At 32.4% G+C, this 19,577-nt stretch overlaps 1 protein-coding gene across 1 annotated transcript; it reads right to left on the bottom strand.

Annotated features, from left to right (window-relative positions):
* Positions 1–16,758: 16,758 nt before the first annotated feature.
* LOC133183732 (MFS-type transporter SLC18B1-like) lies at positions 16,759–18,904 on the bottom strand. Its single transcript, XM_061318649.1, has 6 exons — positions 18,885–18,904; positions 18,224–18,491; positions 17,961–18,056; positions 17,746–17,819; positions 17,447–17,593; positions 16,759–17,246 (listed from the first exon to the last, which is right to left on the bottom strand). The coding sequence occupies exons 2-5, from the start codon at positions 18,482–18,484 to the stop codon at positions 17,551–17,553; spliced, it is 474 nt and encodes a 157-aa protein (XP_061174633.1). The 5' UTR covers positions 18,485–18,491; positions 18,885–18,904; the 3' UTR covers positions 16,759–17,246; positions 17,447–17,550.
* Between the last annotated feature and the right edge of the window lie 673 nt (positions 18,905–19,577).

Here is a 19,577-nt window from a genome sequence, read left to right as displayed (position 1 = left end):
ATGTATGTGCAAAATCTTGTTATGTATATTCAAAATCTTGTTATGTATGTTCTATAATCTTGTGATGTATGTGCAAAATCTTGTGATGTATATTCAAAATCTTGTGATGTATATTCGATAATCTTGTGATGTATGTGCAAAATCTTAATATGTATATTCAAAATCTTGTGATGTATGTTGTATAATCTTGTGATGTATGTGCAAAATCTTGTGATGTATATTCAAAATCTTGTGATGTATATTCGATAATCTTGTGATGTATGTTCAATAATCTTGTGATGTATATGCAAAATCTTGTGATGTATGTTCTATAATCTAAGAAAGTTGTACAAAGTCACTGTAGGTACAAGTAGGTACGTATAGGAGTGCACTTTTGATAAAAAAGGAATCATCATGAACATAAACATTTTTTTTATGAGAAAGTGATTGTACGCGTACATGATTTCGCATTTTAGATTAAGCCTTTTAAATTGTAAATTTACTTTTCCATGACTTTTCCATCGAAGAAATGAATGTAGCCTAATATTTTTTCTTTGACCGAAGTATCAAACAAAAATTTGGATGGAAAACTTTTTCATCCTACGCACATTGATGACGTTTTCTGTCCAAATTTTTGTTTGATACTTTGGTCAAAAAAAAAATATTACATTCATTTCTTAATTTATTTTAACCCCCCCCCCTCCCCCCGGAGGTGGGTGGATCAAGGCAGGTCTTTACTTCCAAATTTTCACTATGATTTTTATATTTTTTTATTCCAGTCAACTCTAGTTACGCAGTATCTGTTTGTACTGTGAATGTCCATTGGATAACTTCATATGACATCATTTTGAAACAACCTCTGCACCTCTGTTGTGTGGGTAATTATAAAATATGCATTAAGATTTACATGTACAGTACTTATAATTTAAATGAACATCTACAAGTTTCTGTTGTAAAGTGAAATTAATTTGATTTTTTTTTTCCTCAATCAGTTAAGAGGTTAAAATGGAAACTGTATAAATTAAAGCTGACATGAACTCTTAAATATGTGATATTTTCATCCTTGTACGACTTATTTCATTCCCGTACTCCCTTTTCCGCCATATTTCTTTCAGATTCGCTCACTTATTTTACCGGCTATATAAACCCTGATGCCTTTGTTACACTTGAGTGATTTTCTAGCCTGGCTGTCGACATGTACACATCTCCGATAGCAAAGTTTTGGAACACGCCATGAACTGACCGAAAACATGTAGGCCTGTATACATCTCCGATAAAGCAGTTTTGGAACATGCCATAAATCTAACAATCCTACCAAAACTCGGAATTTCATTGAAAAATGGAAAGGAGTATATAAATTTTGAATAATTTAGATGCAATGCATGAAAATCAAAACGACAAATGCATGTTTGATATACATATATATTTGAACAATAAAGAAGAAAAGGCTACCACATGCATTTTTTTCCAAATAACACTGTACTTTGAGCTTTATGCATGCTAAACGGTATAAGCACATACTATGCAACTTACGCATTCAAGTTACACATGCATGCATGCCGAGAAAACGCGTCGAACGCTACGCTTTAAACTTATCTACCTGAAATACTGCTATCGCTACAGGGATGTGCACATGTCGAAAGAATTACTTCCTATTTTCCTTTTATTGAAATATGCATCACAGAAGAAATAACTCCATTTGTAACTCAACGGTAAACACATTGTCACTAGCACTTGAACTCACGTGGTCCCTGCCGATCAGCATTTTTGGTCAGGGAAAATGTCGAAGGTGGAAATGACACTGGTATTTGCCTGATTAGACAATATAGTCACGCAAATAAAACATTTCAGAAAATCAAACTAATTGTTGTCGGTACATGTAGTAAATATGTTCATGAATGTGGCTTCATGACATCAAATTTATGACATAAACATACATGCATTCTTGTTACGGATCTTACATCTTTTAAAGAAAATGAAAGGGGGATGGAATATGTAGAATACATTTATCAATATATTTTAAACAAACGTCGGAAAACGGTCGGATTTTTCTTGATCAAATACGTCACGTAAAATGAACTGGCTTCAACTACTTTAGATATAAAATTAATAGATCTTAAATTAACACACACTGAACAATTTGTTCCTGTAGACAGATTATTTTTTTAAATCAGGGCCCTTTTAGGCGTCACAAATTACAAAGACGATTCATACAATTACCAACGAGCACAGACATAATTATGTGTATATAATCTACAGTACATCTTTTTATATACATTAAAGTAGTAAGTATTACACTATTAGTTTATATGAAAGTAATATTGATAATTTAAATAGTTCTACCGTGTACCCAAATGTAAATTGGGGAGATTCAACAATTCTCGCATTGCAAAAGATATCACGAGGCGATGCAACAGTACTAATTATTATATTACATCAAGTGGTTTTTTTTTTTTAACAATAACACATATTTACACGTTCTAGATATTTAAAGAAATGTAATGTGACTGAATTATTAAAATATGGTTGCGTGCATGTGTATTATTTCTTTAGTTATTTTATAATTAATAGTCAAAGTTTATAGGAAAGGAAAACAACGTGCCCCTGAGAGTGCCCCCCCCCCCAAAAAAAAGGGGAAAAAATGTTTTTTTTAAATAAATTTTGATATAAATTATTTTTTTGGTCCAAAAATTTCTGGTAGGAACCCTCTGTGCTCTTGAGAGCTTCTAATAGGTATAAAGAAACAAAAAACTGACTTCGTTTCCTTCTGGAAAGTACGTGAGAAGGGTCCACATGTTTCAATTCCCGAGAAATATAGTTTTCTCAATTGTTTAGTTCCCCTTTCATTTAGGTGTAGTTTTTTTTTCATTTTTTTTTTCAGCAGGTTTGATCCACCCTGCCCCAGAAAAAGTTCTTGATCTGCCCTTGTAAAGACTATAGCATTTCCCATGATTTTTATTACATCGGATTTTATATGCATTATTGCTCTACATGTATGGATGCTTACACATGAGAGACAGAGAGAGAGAAAGAAAGAGAGAATACTTGTATTGAAAATGCAAAAAATAAATTTATCCATAATCTTGAGGTTAGGGTTTCAAGTAATCCTTAAACTATCTTTTAAGATTTTCTCAAAATACAAGAAATTGAATAGTACCAAATTTTAGACTGCCTGCGGAAATTCTCCGATCAGGAAAGGCTTCCGTTACATTCATATAAAACAGGCACGTGGCACCGTTTCTCAGAATGTGTGTATGCGAGGGGGAGCGGGGGACAGTAAAATGATCGACAAGCAAAAGAAAAAGTTAAGGCACTTAAAAATTGGGGGAAATGAAGAAGGAAAACAGGCATTAAAAAAAATCCGTAGTCAGGGGAGGGACAGATTCCATTCATACTATCATTTTCGGCAGAAATATATTTGAGTAAAATGTACAACAATGTTGAATGAAACTGGGGGGGGGGGGCTAGCCAGTCTTAAAATGATAACAATCCTTACAAAGTCAACCATAAAAGACAGGCCTGTAGAACGCGTGGGTGGGGGTGCCCCCTACCACTTTTTTCTGAGCATAATGTTTTACTGTTTAGTGTGAAATACACATTAAAAGGTTGACCTCCTCCACTTTTTGTTGCACTATAGTCAAATCGTCGAAAAAGTTGCCCAACCCCCCAATCCCCAATCACCACCACAAAATTGGATTTTGGAGATTTTTTTATTTTAATTTATTCATATTATTATTATAAATTTTTTTTTTTTTTTTTTTTTTTTGCTTGTCAAAGGTTTTTTTTTTCAGGTAAAGTGTCAATTATTTCTTAGATGCTACGTGCCTGAACTAAAAGACACTCTCAGAAAAGGGGGTACCCCCCTCCCCCCGCTCCACGTGTGTGTATATTTGTTAATTTGCGTTCTGGTATGGTTTCATGTCGTGTCCTTAATCATTTTCTTACACCAAATTACTCAGTTAAGTTTTTAGATAATCAGCAATCAAACTTTTTTTAAAGTGATTTCTTTTTTTTTTTAACCCAGTCGCGCAAATACTTATTCCCTTTTTCACTTTTGATATTTTCCCTGACCAAAATCTGATCAGCACGGACTTAGTGTATTTGAGTGCTAGGCTGTACGATGAAGTGAAAACGTGTTTACTGTTGAGTTTTATGGAGTTTATTACTTTTTTGTGATTCATATTTCAATAAATGGAATACAAGGTGTAAATCACTCGGCATGTGCACATCTTCGAATGGGTACAGTGGTCTATTTCCAGGTATGAATAAGTTTACACGCGTTCGACGTGTTCCTCGACATGCATCAACTGTATTTGAATGCATATGGGCATGCATGGCAAATACCAGAATACGCTGGTTGTTTGATTCGTTTTTACAATAGATTATTGCAGATTGTTTGTACGAGTTTTACTGTGAATTATTTTCAAGTTTAGTATACATATATTGGTATGCTTTAAAAAAAAACACGCGCAACTACGGTTTTTTATCCAAACTAGCAATTACAAAAGTATTCTATTCAAAACAATAATTATTCATAAATATCTTTATGACTGTATTTATCTGTTATGGTTTTAAAATGTTTTCATCAATTCATGAGTTCCCAAATACTTTACTATCGAAGATGTGCACACCTCGATAGCCAAACCAAAAATTCACTCAAGTGTAACGGGGGCACTGGGGTATATATCGTTACAATAAGAGAAGGTATCTGAAAGAAATATGGCGGAATACGGCTAGTTGGTATAAAACAAGTCGTACATTGATGCAAATGTTGTGTTTTTAAGAATTCATGTCAGCTTTAACGGAATCAGTTAATTATTCTTGTGTATTCTGTACTAATTTGTTTTAATGAAATTAATTATAATTATTATACTCCCCGGTTGAAAAGTGGGGGGGGGGGTTAATGATGGGGGTGTCCGTCCGTCTAGCTCTCCATCTTTCTGTACAACCATCCATTAATATATACTTTGGGGTACCCATTTCTTATCAGCATCTCATCTTATACCACTGAATGAAATTTGATGAGACTTTTACAAAATCTTTGTTACATAGTGCCATTTTCAACCCCTATTTTGCTTTTAACTGGACACATATTTCAGGTTTCCCATAGCAAAATATGGACTTTGCCATTATAATAACATGGGAGGCAGGGGGTTTATTTTTATTTTCTTTTTCAGATATAAATGTATGCTGTGTATGTAAAACATATGTAAAGTGTTGGTGGCTTAAAAATCTGAAGACATCAATGGAACACAAAAACCATGGTGCATAAGTTATGTCCAACAAATCCTTTAAAATACAGGTAAAAATTACAGTACATTAATGAACAAAAATGTCTACTTTTAAGGATCCTTCAATCACTTTTCAACAAACAAACAAATTATCCTTGCTATTTTTGTCTCACCTGCAAAGCAGAGTGACACTTAGGGATCACTTTACCCGCTGTCTGTCTGTCACACATTGGATTTGATATTTTGCACAAATTATTTGCATCGCACAATGACTTTTGTAAAATACCATAGTTACAAACTCTGAGACCATTGAATGTGACCTTTGACTATACTTTTTTTAAATAGTTCATAATGAATGTATCTGGTTAGGCTTTTGATATTTAAGAGGTAAGGCCATCATTAAAAATATCTTTGTTTCCCCTAACCCGACCCTAAAATTTCAAGTTGAGTAGGTAGGTAGGTAAATTATTTTTTTTTCTGACAGCAGTTTGAAAACACATTCTGAAAATTGAATATCTCTATGAATAAGAAAGAACAAAAGAAACCGATTTTTAAACCGAATATCATACAAATGAAATTTAAAAGCAACATGTATGGTAAATTAATTCACATATATTATTCATTTGAACTTGTGAAATATCTCAGGCCAGCGTAAATTTATTGAAATTGATTTTTTACAAAAAGAAAAGATTCGCAAATACTCAACCATCGGCCATCCGAGTATATTTTTTTCAGACCTACTATCATCTTCGAGTGCTTACACAGATAATTAAGTCACAGGTCCCGACGTGGGGCGTGGAAACTGGTCAGTCGAATGAGACCGTAAAAAACCTAGGGCCATGTACCGGTAGTGTCACAGTATACATGTAGATGTTGGCACGAAAAAAACCCTTACTGATGCTTTATGATCAATGGCCATAAGTGCCGAGAAAAAGTCTAAATTAGGAGCTCTCTACCAGGCAGATGTTCAAGTGTTGTCGACCCAGCAATTTTTAAAGGTATTTTAAAGCAAAGAAACAACCTATTTTCAAGGACCCAAGTAAAGAAAAGAAAAATACACTGGACGTCTCAGGAAGCCATACCATAAGCCAACTTTAAATATTTCAACACTATTTGAAAAGAGAATACCTGTATAAACAATATTTAATTCAACCAAACCATATCTAAAATGATTAAAGTTTCATTTATCTAATGTTTTAGTCACGAAGTTTACCCCATAAATAAAAGGAATGAAGAAACGACGTCCGAACTATATTTATCAAGATGAAATAATTATACTAAGATATATTTACAACTACTACGGTATGTTTAATTCACGAAATGTTTCAAGAGTGTAGGATTCTAATAAGTTAAAGATGTATATATTAAGATTGATACATCGCCGTTGTTTTATAACACTAAATAACCCTCTGTGGCCACATGTTGTGGGCGCCAAATGAGAGTAAAACAAAAGCCGCCGTTCTGATAAAAAACGAATTTTGATGAAATTGTATTTTAGAAAGTTGATAAACAATAAAAATAACTAGAAACTCATTGCGAGCAATGAGAGGTCTTCCGTCCGATTCTGAAAATAAAAATGAAAATTCAAGCTAAAAAGTGATAAAAGAAATTCAGACACTCTGAAGATTTAACACTTGTCGTCAGAGTGTAAATCCAAAGTGCTAACCATTAAGCATTCACTTTTTTGCATCACATCCTGTTATGACCGAATCCGGGATGTTTCGCGCCGATTCTGTTTCGCTCCGAGATGGTTCGCGCCCAGTTGATTCGCGCCGATTTTGGCGCGAAACATCTCACGTTTTATTTTAAATATTTCATCACATTTTGATCCCTTTTAAATTATTTATCAAATATAAGATATAAATATGTTGTATGCTCAAATTCATGTCTTAATAACATGCACTGCCATAGTTAACGGAGGTCGTACGGTGCCCTTTTGCTCAGCGTGTCGACCTGTTCAACAATTCAACAGTGATTTAATGAGGATTTAATTGTAATAAATTGGAGATCAAAAGGTGAGAATTTAAGTTGTTCAATTCAATTCAATTCAATTTATTCACTCAAAAACCATGTAAATGGTTACATGAGGTACATAAACATATAAAACATATATACATATAATACAGTGGGTCAAGCAAAAGGTGAGATTAATTAAGCTAGCTAGGGAGAACAGACCATACTATTAATCTTAGTAATAAATGTACATAATTTTTTCAAAGAATCAGCATCATTTTGGCACATAACTTCACAAAACTTCATAGTGTTTGGCTTAGAACAAAATTTTGGGTTCAAAAAAATTTTCCTCGCTTGATTTAAAGCACTACATTCTAAAATATAATGATATTCATCTCCTATCTGATTACTATCACATAAGCTACAGAATCTTTCACTTCTTTGAGTACCATTCCATCTACCTGTTTCAATTGGAAGGTGGTGGTTTGTGGTTCTAAATTTAACTAAAGTTTTTCTAAATTTACATGATAACAGTGTTAAATATTTTTCGCACTCAAAATTGGTTTTAAAAATTCTATAATTTAAACTTTTTGAAGATTCTTGAACTTCACTATTCCACTTTTGAATATATTGATCTTTTAATCTTTGTTTGACTGTAGCAGTTATCCATTCTACATTATAGAAATATTGCTCATACCATATATTTGATAAACCACATCTGTCAAAAATATTTTGTACAAATGAAATCCAGGAGTTTATCATTTCTCCTTTATCATATTTTTTACGTAAATACATATATACAATTCTGCACAATTTGTTTTCTTTCCCATACACAAGTTTTGCCCAATATTTTACCATTCTTGAGTAAATATTTATATATAATGGAAACCGTCCAGTTTCTCCATAAATCATATTACTTGGAGTGGTACTTTTTAAATTCAATATATGTTTCAGAAAACGTAAATGTACTCGTTCAATAATATCAATATTTTCATAACCCCATATTTCACAGCCATATAACAATACTGGTAAAACTACTTTACCAAACAGATCCAATTGACATTCGAAGGGTAGATTAAATTGTCTAATTTTACGTATCACACCATACATTGCCTTTTGTGCTTGTTCACATAGGTGTTTTCTTGCTTTACATAATGAGCCTGTACGAGAAAATACAATCCCCAAATAATTAAAATTTTTGACTACTTCTATGAGACTGCCGTTATATGTAAAAATATTTTTTGGTTGTCTACCCTTAGAGAAAATAAGTATCTTTGTTTTTTTAATATTCACACACAATTTCCATTTTTCACAATATACGTAAAATTCATTTAATGCTCTTTGAAGATCGTCAGCAGTTTCCGCAAGTATTACAGTATCGTCGGCATAAAATAAGATAAACAATTTCATAAACAAAAACAGCTATATACCTTTATACCTCTATACCTTTGCTAATGCTAGACAAACCGACAATATTCTTTTCTATCAAAAAATCTTCCAAGTCATTAATATACAATGAGAATAAGAAGGGCGATAAGTTTTCCCCTTGTCGTACACCAACATTACAGTTAAAAAATTCTGATGACACACCATTCATCTGTATTTTAGATTTGATACCATTATACATATTTCTAATAAAAGTAAAACATTTACCGTTGGTTGTCCAAGCCAGCAATAATTACTTAATTAGATGGCGGTATTATAATTATCTACTGTATACGTAATTAGCACAGTGTTATAATAATTCATAATTATGCTATGTATGTCAGTATACTTCAAACACAGACATAAATACATTGTAATTTACGTCTGTGCTTCAAATATAATCTTCTTAAATTAAAAAAAAAATGTTCCAAAAATATCTATATTTACATATATTTAAAATCTAAAACTTTGTTAAATGAACTAAACTCAGTAGCACATTTATGTACTTGGAGTGAAACATCGCGGGGCGAACCATCTCAGCGCGAAACAGAATGGGCGCGAAACATCTCGGGGCGAACCATGCATAGGTGCAAAACATCCCGTTACCTCATGACCGGGAGTAACGGCGATACAAGATTTTCTCACGTATCAAATACAATGTAAACTGATTACTGACTATCAGTCCTGAAAGTTTTAGACTTCAGTCTTTAACTGTTGCCGAGCAATATTGTGAGAACAAATCTAATTTTGAGAACAGGTAAACACGAGACCAGAAGTGAATTTTATAAAAATCTCTGACTTTTCTCTAGACATTTGCAGTATCTAAAACATACATGAAATTATTTCAAGTGTTTTATCGATAAGCAATATTTATGAGAAAGTTAAATATCAAAATAACGTAGTTTATCTCCTAAAACCGGAAGTTGACGTTTGTGTTTCCGGTGGAATCTAACATATTTCAAAACAGCAAAAGAGATGCAATAAAGTGATGCAAATTTTAATTTAAAAAAGAAAAGTTAATTTTTTTGATTTCTTTGATCACTTCCTGTAGCGAGCGGAAGTAACGACTGACGTGTTTAACCCAAATGGTTTCGCCTACTCCTCAAGGTCTATTACTCATAAAAGTTTGGTGTTTTAATCTTTTACCTGGTTTTGAGATCTCGCGCAGAAATCTTCTCATTTTATGGACAGGAACACACGCGACCGGAAGTGAATTTTTGAAATATATTTAAGGTTACTCTAGACATTTACACTCTGAATGACATATTTAAGATTCATTTCAAAAACTTTATCTATAAAGAATATTTATGGGAAAGAAAAATACTCAAATTGTAGTTTTTCTCTTATAACCGGAAGTTGTCGTTTTTGTTTCCGGTGGGACCAACATTTTTCGAATCTGCAAAAAAGATGCAATAAAGTGATGCAATTTTTAATTGAAAAAAGACAAGTTGAAATTTTTTATTTTTTTGGTCACTTCCTGTGACGACCGGAAGTGACGACTGACGCTCTGAACCAAATGGATTTGCCTACATCTTAAGGTCTGTTGCTCATATAAGATTGGTGTCTTAATCTCTCACCGTTTCCGAGATCTTGCTCAGACAACTTCTCATTTTGAGGACAGAAAAACACGCGACCGGAAGTGAATTTTACAAAGATATTTGACGTTACTCTAGACATTTGTAGTCTGAATAACATATTTAAAATCCATTTCAAATACTTTATCTACAAAAGATATTAATGGGAAAGAAAAATACTCAAACTATCTAGCTTTTCTCTTATAACCGGAAGTTGACGTTTTTGTTTCCGGTGGGACCAACATATTTCGAAACTACAGAAGAGAAGTAATAATGTGATGTAAGTATTGATTTAAAAACGGAAAGTTGAAATTTTACGATTTCTTTGATCACTTCCGTAAGCGACCAGAAGTGCCGACGACGAACGAAAAGGTGATTCTGTTCACCTATACGTCATGTACTATCATCTCCAACTAGTCTCCAGTTCATATCTTTAGCCATTTCTTAGATCCTTCGAGGACAAAATTTCATTTTAAAATCAGGAAATTGTCCATAACTTGGCATCGGAAGCGAATTTTCCAAATTCCTCCAAGATGTATCAAGTTCCTATAGCTGCGCATTAATCCTGAAAATTTCATTGAAAACCACTGAATAGTTGCTGAGAAATCGCATGCACAAAATTTAGGAAAAAAAATAAGAATAATAGTAATAAGAAACAGTAGAATCACTATAAGGTCTTCCGTGAAGACGGAAGACCTTAAATATTTGAATAATCTTATGAAAAAAACTTTTCAGTCGGCACGATTTAAGTGGGTAGGTCGCGTTAGGGGAAACAAACCTATTTTTTATTTTGGCCTAAGTATATGCTATTTAGTATGTGCACTGATTGTTGTCAATACCAACATTATGTGAACAGTCTACAACTCTACATGTCCTTGATCTTTGACCTACTTCACAAAAAATACTCCAGACATTTAATTTAACATAATTATGTGTATGCATTTTGAGTTTTGAGAGGTAAGGTATCGATAATTAATTAGCATTTATGCATGTTTATGAGCTCATGACACTGTACTTGCTGGATTATGTATAGTTACCATACACATTGAAATTTAAATACTCATGTATTTCTATCAAAGTCTTACACACTTTACTATTCATGGATTTTTTTTTCTTAGCAGGCAATAAGAACTATAATGCTAGTAGGAAATAAATAGCTGACCACTCTTAAGATTATTTACACTTTTAATGATGCAATATAGGGAAGGTTACACTTCTTTGAAACACTCTAATTATATTATTCTGTATATTTTAAATTAAAATAAAAGAGCATTAGATATGTCATTTGATAATAAGTACAGGATTTTCCTTAGAAAGATATTGGCAAGGCTTGTCAGGTTTATTGTTAAAATTTGGAACATTGTATGAATGATTTATTTTTTTTTTAGCTCACCTGACCTGAAAGCTTAATTAAGCATCTCATGTATTGTGATGAGGTTTTGAAATTTCTAAACTGTACAAATCATGACCCCTGGATGGTAAGATGGGGCCTTTCAATTGGGGATAAAAGTCTTTAAAATCTTCTTCTACTGAACAACTTACTAGGAAAAAAATGAAACTTTATAGAAAGCTTCCTGGGGTAGTGTAGATTCTAATCTGTTTTAATAACTTGTTGCCTCTAGGGGTAGGATTGGTCCATAACAGGGGATCAAAGTTTTGCATGGAACTATGTAAGATTTTTTTTGAATGAAAAGTAACACATTAGAACCATTAATTTGCAAACATTCCCAATTTTTATACTTTTTTAAAATTATGAACCACAGGTTATAGAGTTAAAATATTAATTGGCATCATCAACTAAATGTTTTTAATGTATTCAGCTATGGATTGGATTCAGCAGCCAGAGTCACATGAGCACCAGTCATCCTTCTTGCTCCTATGACAGAGGATCCTTGACTTGTCTGAAATTTACTGAAGCAGATGCTCCATTTGTCTGGTTATGCTATGCAATGATTCTGTCCAAATACTACAGAGGCACCAAAAGGGTATTGAACAAATCTTATGCAGCTACATAGATAGGGTATATGCACAAGTCTGTCCTCCATAATTATTATTATTATTATTATTTTTTTTTTTTTTTTTTGGTTACTTTATAATTTGAATGTATTTCCGCCATTTCACGTGTATCTTGTATATTGTTTTTGTATATATTGTACATAGAACCTCATGTACCATTAATTGGTTTGAGTGAATAAATTGAACTTGAACTTGAACTTGGAAGTCATGAGAACACAAAGGATAACTGTCTCCAACTTTGAAGCTGTGCTTAATTTTAAGTGAAAAAGGTAATGCTTGTGCACATCTGCAAATGGGTGTCTGAACATGTGTAGAAAAAGTATGTGTAGCCATGTACAAACAATTTAAGATTCCTCTATACACTGCACACTAAAGAGTTCTGATTTGTGGTATTTTTATGCAGATAGAGTAATCTGCCCTTTGATCTAGAATAAGATAAGTTGATGTGTACAGTTTATTTCTTAATTTGTGATCAAATAAAGCATTTGTAACATTTTAATAGGCTAAGATGAATAGATTGAACACTTTAATTTGCTGGTATTTTGCCCATTTAAGTAAACAACAGTAATTTTTGTTCATCAGTACTTCATTGTCTTTGAACATTTTTTCTGGGGGGTAAATGCAAGGTACACTATGTTGAACATGTAATAGATAAGCTCAACATTTACACCTTTACACACTATAATTTTCTCAATGTCCAAAACATCTTTTCCTTTAGTGTATAGAGGATCCTTAATGCAATGAAATTTAAATTTTAGTTTAATGTTATATATTTAAATGTTTATGAAAAAATCAATGAATTAAATCAGATAAAACTGTTTTGTTTTATGCAAAAACTAATTAATTGCAGACTAGCTGTTTTTTACCTTCTTTTTGACCTTACTATTTTAAACTCAATTGAAAAGAAACCATTAAAGGTATTTTTATCTTTATCACATATAATAAAACTTATTGGTGAAAACTTATCAACTCTGTCCATTATTTTTTACCTTGTCCTTCCCCATGACATTTTGACTTTACTAATAGTCTTGTTTTAATATTAGTTTGAAAGAAACTATTCTCAAGATTTTCGTTACACCTCATTCACTAACACAAATTGGTCACAGCTATTCAACTGTGTCACATCTTTTTGACTTAACTTTCACTGTGACCTTAATTTACCTCAATATCTCTCATTTACCTCATCTTTAACAAAGAAGCAAAGCACATTTCTTTTCATGTTGCATTACAATGAACACTGGGTAGGGCATTCATGTACTATGGACATGGTTTTAGTTTTCAATGATTGAAATATTTTGGTTCACTTTTCAGGAATTTGGCTTGATGAATTGATTGGGTGCTTAAGGTGTTTCACATAATTTAGTTCTGCATCCTCCTCTCTGTGAAGCATCTTACCAGACTCTGTATGCTAGGAAAGCAATTTCCAAGTTTGTGAAAGTCAAGTGTACCTACACTGCTGCATTATTAACAGCAGAAGATGCAGTCCATTATCTGAAAGACTTATCCTTAGGTACATGTTATTGTTTATAATATTATCAAAAGGTTTATTACTCCAGTGCTCCTTTGGGCTATCACCGACTACTTGGCGAAATTTATCTGTAAAAAATTTACCTTAGTTTACATAAATTCTAATTATATTTTCATATTTCAGAATACGGGAAAGATTCTTTACATCTGGAAACTGACCTTGCCTACTACCACCAGATTCAAGGTCAACACGTGTAAAAAGACATGTTGCATCTTCTTGTCAACAGTGTCATTATTATAAGAATTGTGTAGGATAAGGAATGTACTAAAAATATTGCACTGCTATAATTTTTTACTACAGTACCTTTATTCCAGCACCAAGAGAAAACTAGAAACTTTGACAAACTTAATGTTGGTCTACGTACTGTTCAGTAATTGATATGACAATGTAAATCTGAGATAAATAAAGTGAAGGAGATTTTGTAAAAAAAAAAAAAATAATAATAATAATAATAAAATAAAATTTCAATTCAGTTCCTTTTTAGTGCATGGACATACAAAATTTAGTAGTAAATTCCATACACGTGTAGTTCAGTGACATGTAAAAATACACTTTCTGCATAATGTCTAATTTTTAATCATTCATTTGTAAAACATGATCATTTAAATATTGCAACAAGTAACCTGTGTATTTAAAATACTTATGTTGTCAAAGGAATAAGTGAAGAACTCATTGCCATTGATTGCTGTCCAACTGATAAGTGTGTTCGTATGTTGTTTAATGTCCCTCTCGAGTATTTTTCACTCATATGGAGGTGCCACCACTTGCCAATGGAGAGCTGCAAATTTTGTCCTATGCTCGGCACTTAGGGCCATTGAGCAGGGAGGGATCTTTTTCATATCAGCACCTACTGTGACACGGGACCTCGGTTTGTACGGTCTCATCTGAAGGACCGGTCTCCATGTCCCACAGTGGGATTCGAACCCACAACATAGGATCAACTCCTTACTTCGGGACTCTAGAGCAGATGCTCTAACCACTGCGCCATGTAAATCTAGAGCAGATGCTCTAAGCACTGTGCCATGCAGGCAACCTGATGAGTGTAAGAATTTTTTAAAACACATAAAATGGTCAATTTCACTCTTAACCAATAACAAATCTACAAAATACAAAACTTCCATCAGAAACATTGGGAGAACATAGACTTAAGTACATGTATATAATAGTTGAACAGGTGACAAAAGGATAATATTGAAGTTCAATTATGCAACTTCTTTCAAAAGAGGGACTTGCAAGTTAACAAGATGAACATAGTTGAAATATCTGTGAAAGTAAACCAAAAATGAAGTATTTCAATTTTTGATCCTTTCATTGGCACGTGGCAGTGATGTTGTGCACTGGCAATTTTAAAGCACAATGCAGCCTCTAGTTGAGTGAACTGACCTCTGAAAAAAAGAAAAGCAGGTATATTTAGACACAGTCCTGATTCAGTGAATGATGAATCTTTCATCAGATACATGTAAGATAATTAAGGACTCCTGCACTGATTTTAGAATTTGAACCTCACTATGTAGGACTATGACAAACATCCGATGTTGAGCCAGGATATATTAGCTTTGAGCAAAATGTTATGAAGTATGATGATTTATGTAAGAGATGTAAGCCATTGCAAGCATATCTATATGTGATGGAATGTCTTGTGTCATTTTAATAGCATCTATCAAGGCTGTAGCTGATACAACTCTGCGGAAGATTTAGACAGTGATATTTTGCTTTTCAATTGACAGGGAAAAAACAGGGCTTTTATCCGACTTCCTCTAACAAGTTACACCTGTCCATGTGAAGCTTGCATGTACATTGTATATTTAAAAATGATTGGAAGGCTTACAAAAAAATCTGTGAGATAAGTTTAGGTCACATAGGTTTAAACATTGGGTTGCATCAAGTTGGTCATCAGTTTTAGCAATCATGGTTGTAGGTGACCAATCACCATATCCCATGTCAAACCTAATCAGCTGTCCCACTACATGTGTAATACACTGAGAAAATCATGTGACAGTGATGTATACAGTAGCTGCGAACTGAAGAAAAAAACATACAAAAGATAGAGTGTAGTTGACATTGTAATTAGATAAGCCTTAAACTTCTATATATACTCTTCAAATTTATCATGAGTATATTCCAAATATAAAATTATGCTGGAAGTAATCACCCTGATTAATATGACAAGAAGATAATCTTTTTTGTGTTTTCATTATTACTAGACTACCGATCAGCTCTTTTACAGGAGAAGAAAAAAACTTGATGAACAGCTATTGTTTTTCTTTAGAAAATAAGATTTTCGATGATTTGAGGACTTCACTCTATTTATCATGTTAATTACATGTACATTTATATCTTCCTCACTGATATACCTGCATATATAATCCATATCTTATGTCTCTTTTCTTTGTATCAAAACGAGAGACTGATTGATAATTATTGTTTAACGCCGAGTCGGCAATATTTCGGCGATCAAAACGAAAGAAATGAAAGTCCAACTGATCTACGAATGCATCATCCCGCTACTTTCGTTATTTCCAACCAACGAAAATTGTCCTTACTTAACTAGAACACTATTGCGTCATATTACCCAAAATACAATTATTGCACATACATTACAAGATTATTGCATATACATCACAAGATTATTGCATATACACCACAAGATTATAGAACATACATCACAAGATTTTGCATATACATCACAAGATTTTGAATATACATCACAAGATTTTGAATATACATCACAAGATTTTGAACATAAATCACAAGATTTTGAATATACATCACAAGATTATAGAACATACATCACAAGATTTTGTATATACATCACAAGATTTTGAATACACATCACAAGATTTTGAATATACATCACAAGATTTTGAATATACATAACAAGATATTGCATATATATCACAAGATTATAGAACATACATCACAAGATTTTGAATATACATCACAAGATATTGCATATACATCACAAGATTATAGAACATACATCACAAGATTTTGAATATACATCACAAGATTTTGAATATACATAACAAGATATGGCACATACATCACAAGATTATAGAACATACATCACAAGATTTTGAATATACATAACAAGATATTGCATATACATCACAAGATTATAGAACATACATCACAAGATTTTGAATATACATAACAAGATATAGCACATACATCTCAAGATTTTGAATATACATCACAAGATTTTGAATATACATCACATGATTTTGAACATACATCTCAAGATTTTGAATATACATCACAAGATTTTGAACATACATCACAAGATTTTGAATATACATCACAAGATTTTGAACATACATCACAAGATTTTGAATATACATCACAAGATTATCGAATAAAGCAACGTTTTACACGCCATAGTTGTGCGTGCACTTATGCTATCCGTATATCAGGGTATGTGCGCAACTGAACTTATTAAACCAAATCCAGCATCACTATTACCGTCTAATTTTGAACTGCTTTTTTATACGTGTACAATTGAAATTCTCTGGTAACTTGCTATTTGATCGGCTGAGCACACTAAAAACAATAAGCTTATATTAGAAAATTTTTCCCGGCATGTGTACTTTGTAGTAAAGTCCTCCGCTCGAAATAATTACCAAAAACAAAAAAACAAAAGATTTGTTCAAGCTTACATGTAATTCAGATTTTTTTAAAAAAAATATCTTTATATCAATTGCATCCCATAAAATTACATTTTCTAAATTTTAAATACTTACAAAAACTGTAATAGCTTTGTCTGGAAACACGTTAGCTATGATAGCGAATCCTGCTGTAATGAACATAGAACATCCAATACCCTCTAATACTCGAAAAATGAACGCTAGTACAATGAACAAAGTCCCCCTTGGCATTTGTCTAAGAGTCTGGAAAAAAAAGTTGATTAACATTGAAATTTTATTGCGTATAAAAATGGTCTATACTAGAATGCGAATTTCTGAAAAGTAACCTATCAAATGAATTTCAATTGTTGAAATCTTATAAACACTGTATTTTTTTATATAAATAATTAACTAACCCAAAAGCGATCGAACAAGCACCGGCTAACATGCATCCTGACAGATACGTACGTTTAGCTCCAATTTTGGTAATCTGGAAAAAATGTTCATTTACTAGTTATGAATTAATTTTTGGCATGTGAAACTTTCTTTAAAATGTGACAACTAAGAGAAACTATTTTCTCTGAAAATTATTTTATATACTGGGTACCTTATATATCTTCTGTATACTCACAAAACTTCCTATTATTGGTGACACTAAGAAAATGGTTAATTCAAAAATCCCAAATATTACTCCCACAACAATCTGTGACGCCCCTTTCTTTTCGGCCTATAAAAATTTGAAATGCATGAATTATATATTTTGAGTGTCTTTTCATGTAATTCTCGAGAATTAAAAAATTCATGCAATTACTTTTTTCCCATCATTGAAGTTGAAACATTATTAAACCAAAATTTGTGCTATTTTTAAAGTGCAAAACAGATAACTAAAATTACCTCAGCCGGAAAAAATGGTGCCAACATCGAAAATGAGGCATATCCAAAGAAATCTACGAGTGCCAGAGAGACCAGTAATAATTTTCTATGTCTTGGTGCCTCTCGATAAGACATTGTAGGATTTGTCTCGTCGCCACTGGGCCCACTTTGTTGAGCATTTTGTGACTGTTGGCATTTCTTCTCCTCTCCACCTATACAGCTATATTTTCTATCGTATGTGACAGAACTAAGAATATATGATGTTTCATCTGTCTCTGTCATTTTTCATCTGGAAGAAAATGGAGTTAAACAATTGATTTTTGTTCAAACGAGTTTTTATTTAAAGAAAGTTAATTCTTAGAAACGTGTTTGAGCACTCCATAAATTGAATTTTTAATTAGAAACAACTATATTTTTATTATTATTATTATTTATTAAAGTCTTATGAATCTCCTTCCTTGCCTACGAAAGATATTTTAAAGTAGATTTCTTATTCACTTGAAGCCTGAATATTCAATTAGTCTGTTCAAAATGTCATTAGCAGTAACGTGTTTCACACACATACACCAACCCTTATTCCTTTTGCATCATTAATATACCTGCTTTAAAGTAAAAGCAATCTATAGCGAAAAAATTACCTCTGCGGAGCATATATCTTACAAAATCACATGTAGCTACTAACCTTATTTGAGAAACACAATGCTTACATGCATCACTTACACTGCATAAAATTACTGGTCGGAAACACTTGCCCGGACATTACATGTAAAAGGTCACATTTACCATATCAGAACAGGATACAATGACGCCATAACTATATATCATATATAGTGTCTAGGTCTGTTTCCTATTTTTAATATATAAATAACACTATATAGTAATTCAAATATAGGCCATTTTTATAATTTAGTTTAGAGGATGTGGTACCTTTGAAGTTTGGTTTTATTACCTTCACACTGAGTTCCTGCAATTTATGAGTATATCCATGAAGTTACAAATGATGAAGGGACAACGACCATAACACGTAAACTGTATAAGTATTCGAACTTTTTAAAATTCCTTAACTGTTTACTTAATGGACTTTTCTGCAAGATAGGTATGTCACACAAATAGTTTTATTAGAAATAGCTTCATTAGAAATAATGAGATATTTATTTGCTTACGTTTCAAAATAAATTTAGCATGATAAATTCTGTGCACAGTCAGTCAGTGACCCTTAACAAAAAAGCTGTATCTGATATTTATTTCATTTGATTGACTATTAAATTAAAACAGTATATGATTTTTTTCATTAAATAATATGACTAAGTAAGATGTGGAAAGTACAATGAAGAACACTGTACCATAACTTACTTCAGCTACATGTTCTTCAATT

Source organism: Saccostrea echinata, unplaced genomic scaffold (assembly GCF_033153115.1).
Source record: "Saccostrea echinata isolate AGI-Se365-2 ecotype Australia unplaced genomic scaffold, CSIRO_AGI_Sech_v1 ptg000009l, whole genome shotgun sequence".
In the NCBI taxonomy this organism is placed as follows: domain Eukaryota; kingdom Metazoa; phylum Mollusca; class Bivalvia; order Ostreida; family Ostreidae; genus Saccostrea; species Saccostrea echinata.
Note: the sequence above shows the minus strand (reverse complement) of the source record. Positions and strands in the feature narration are given on the sequence as shown.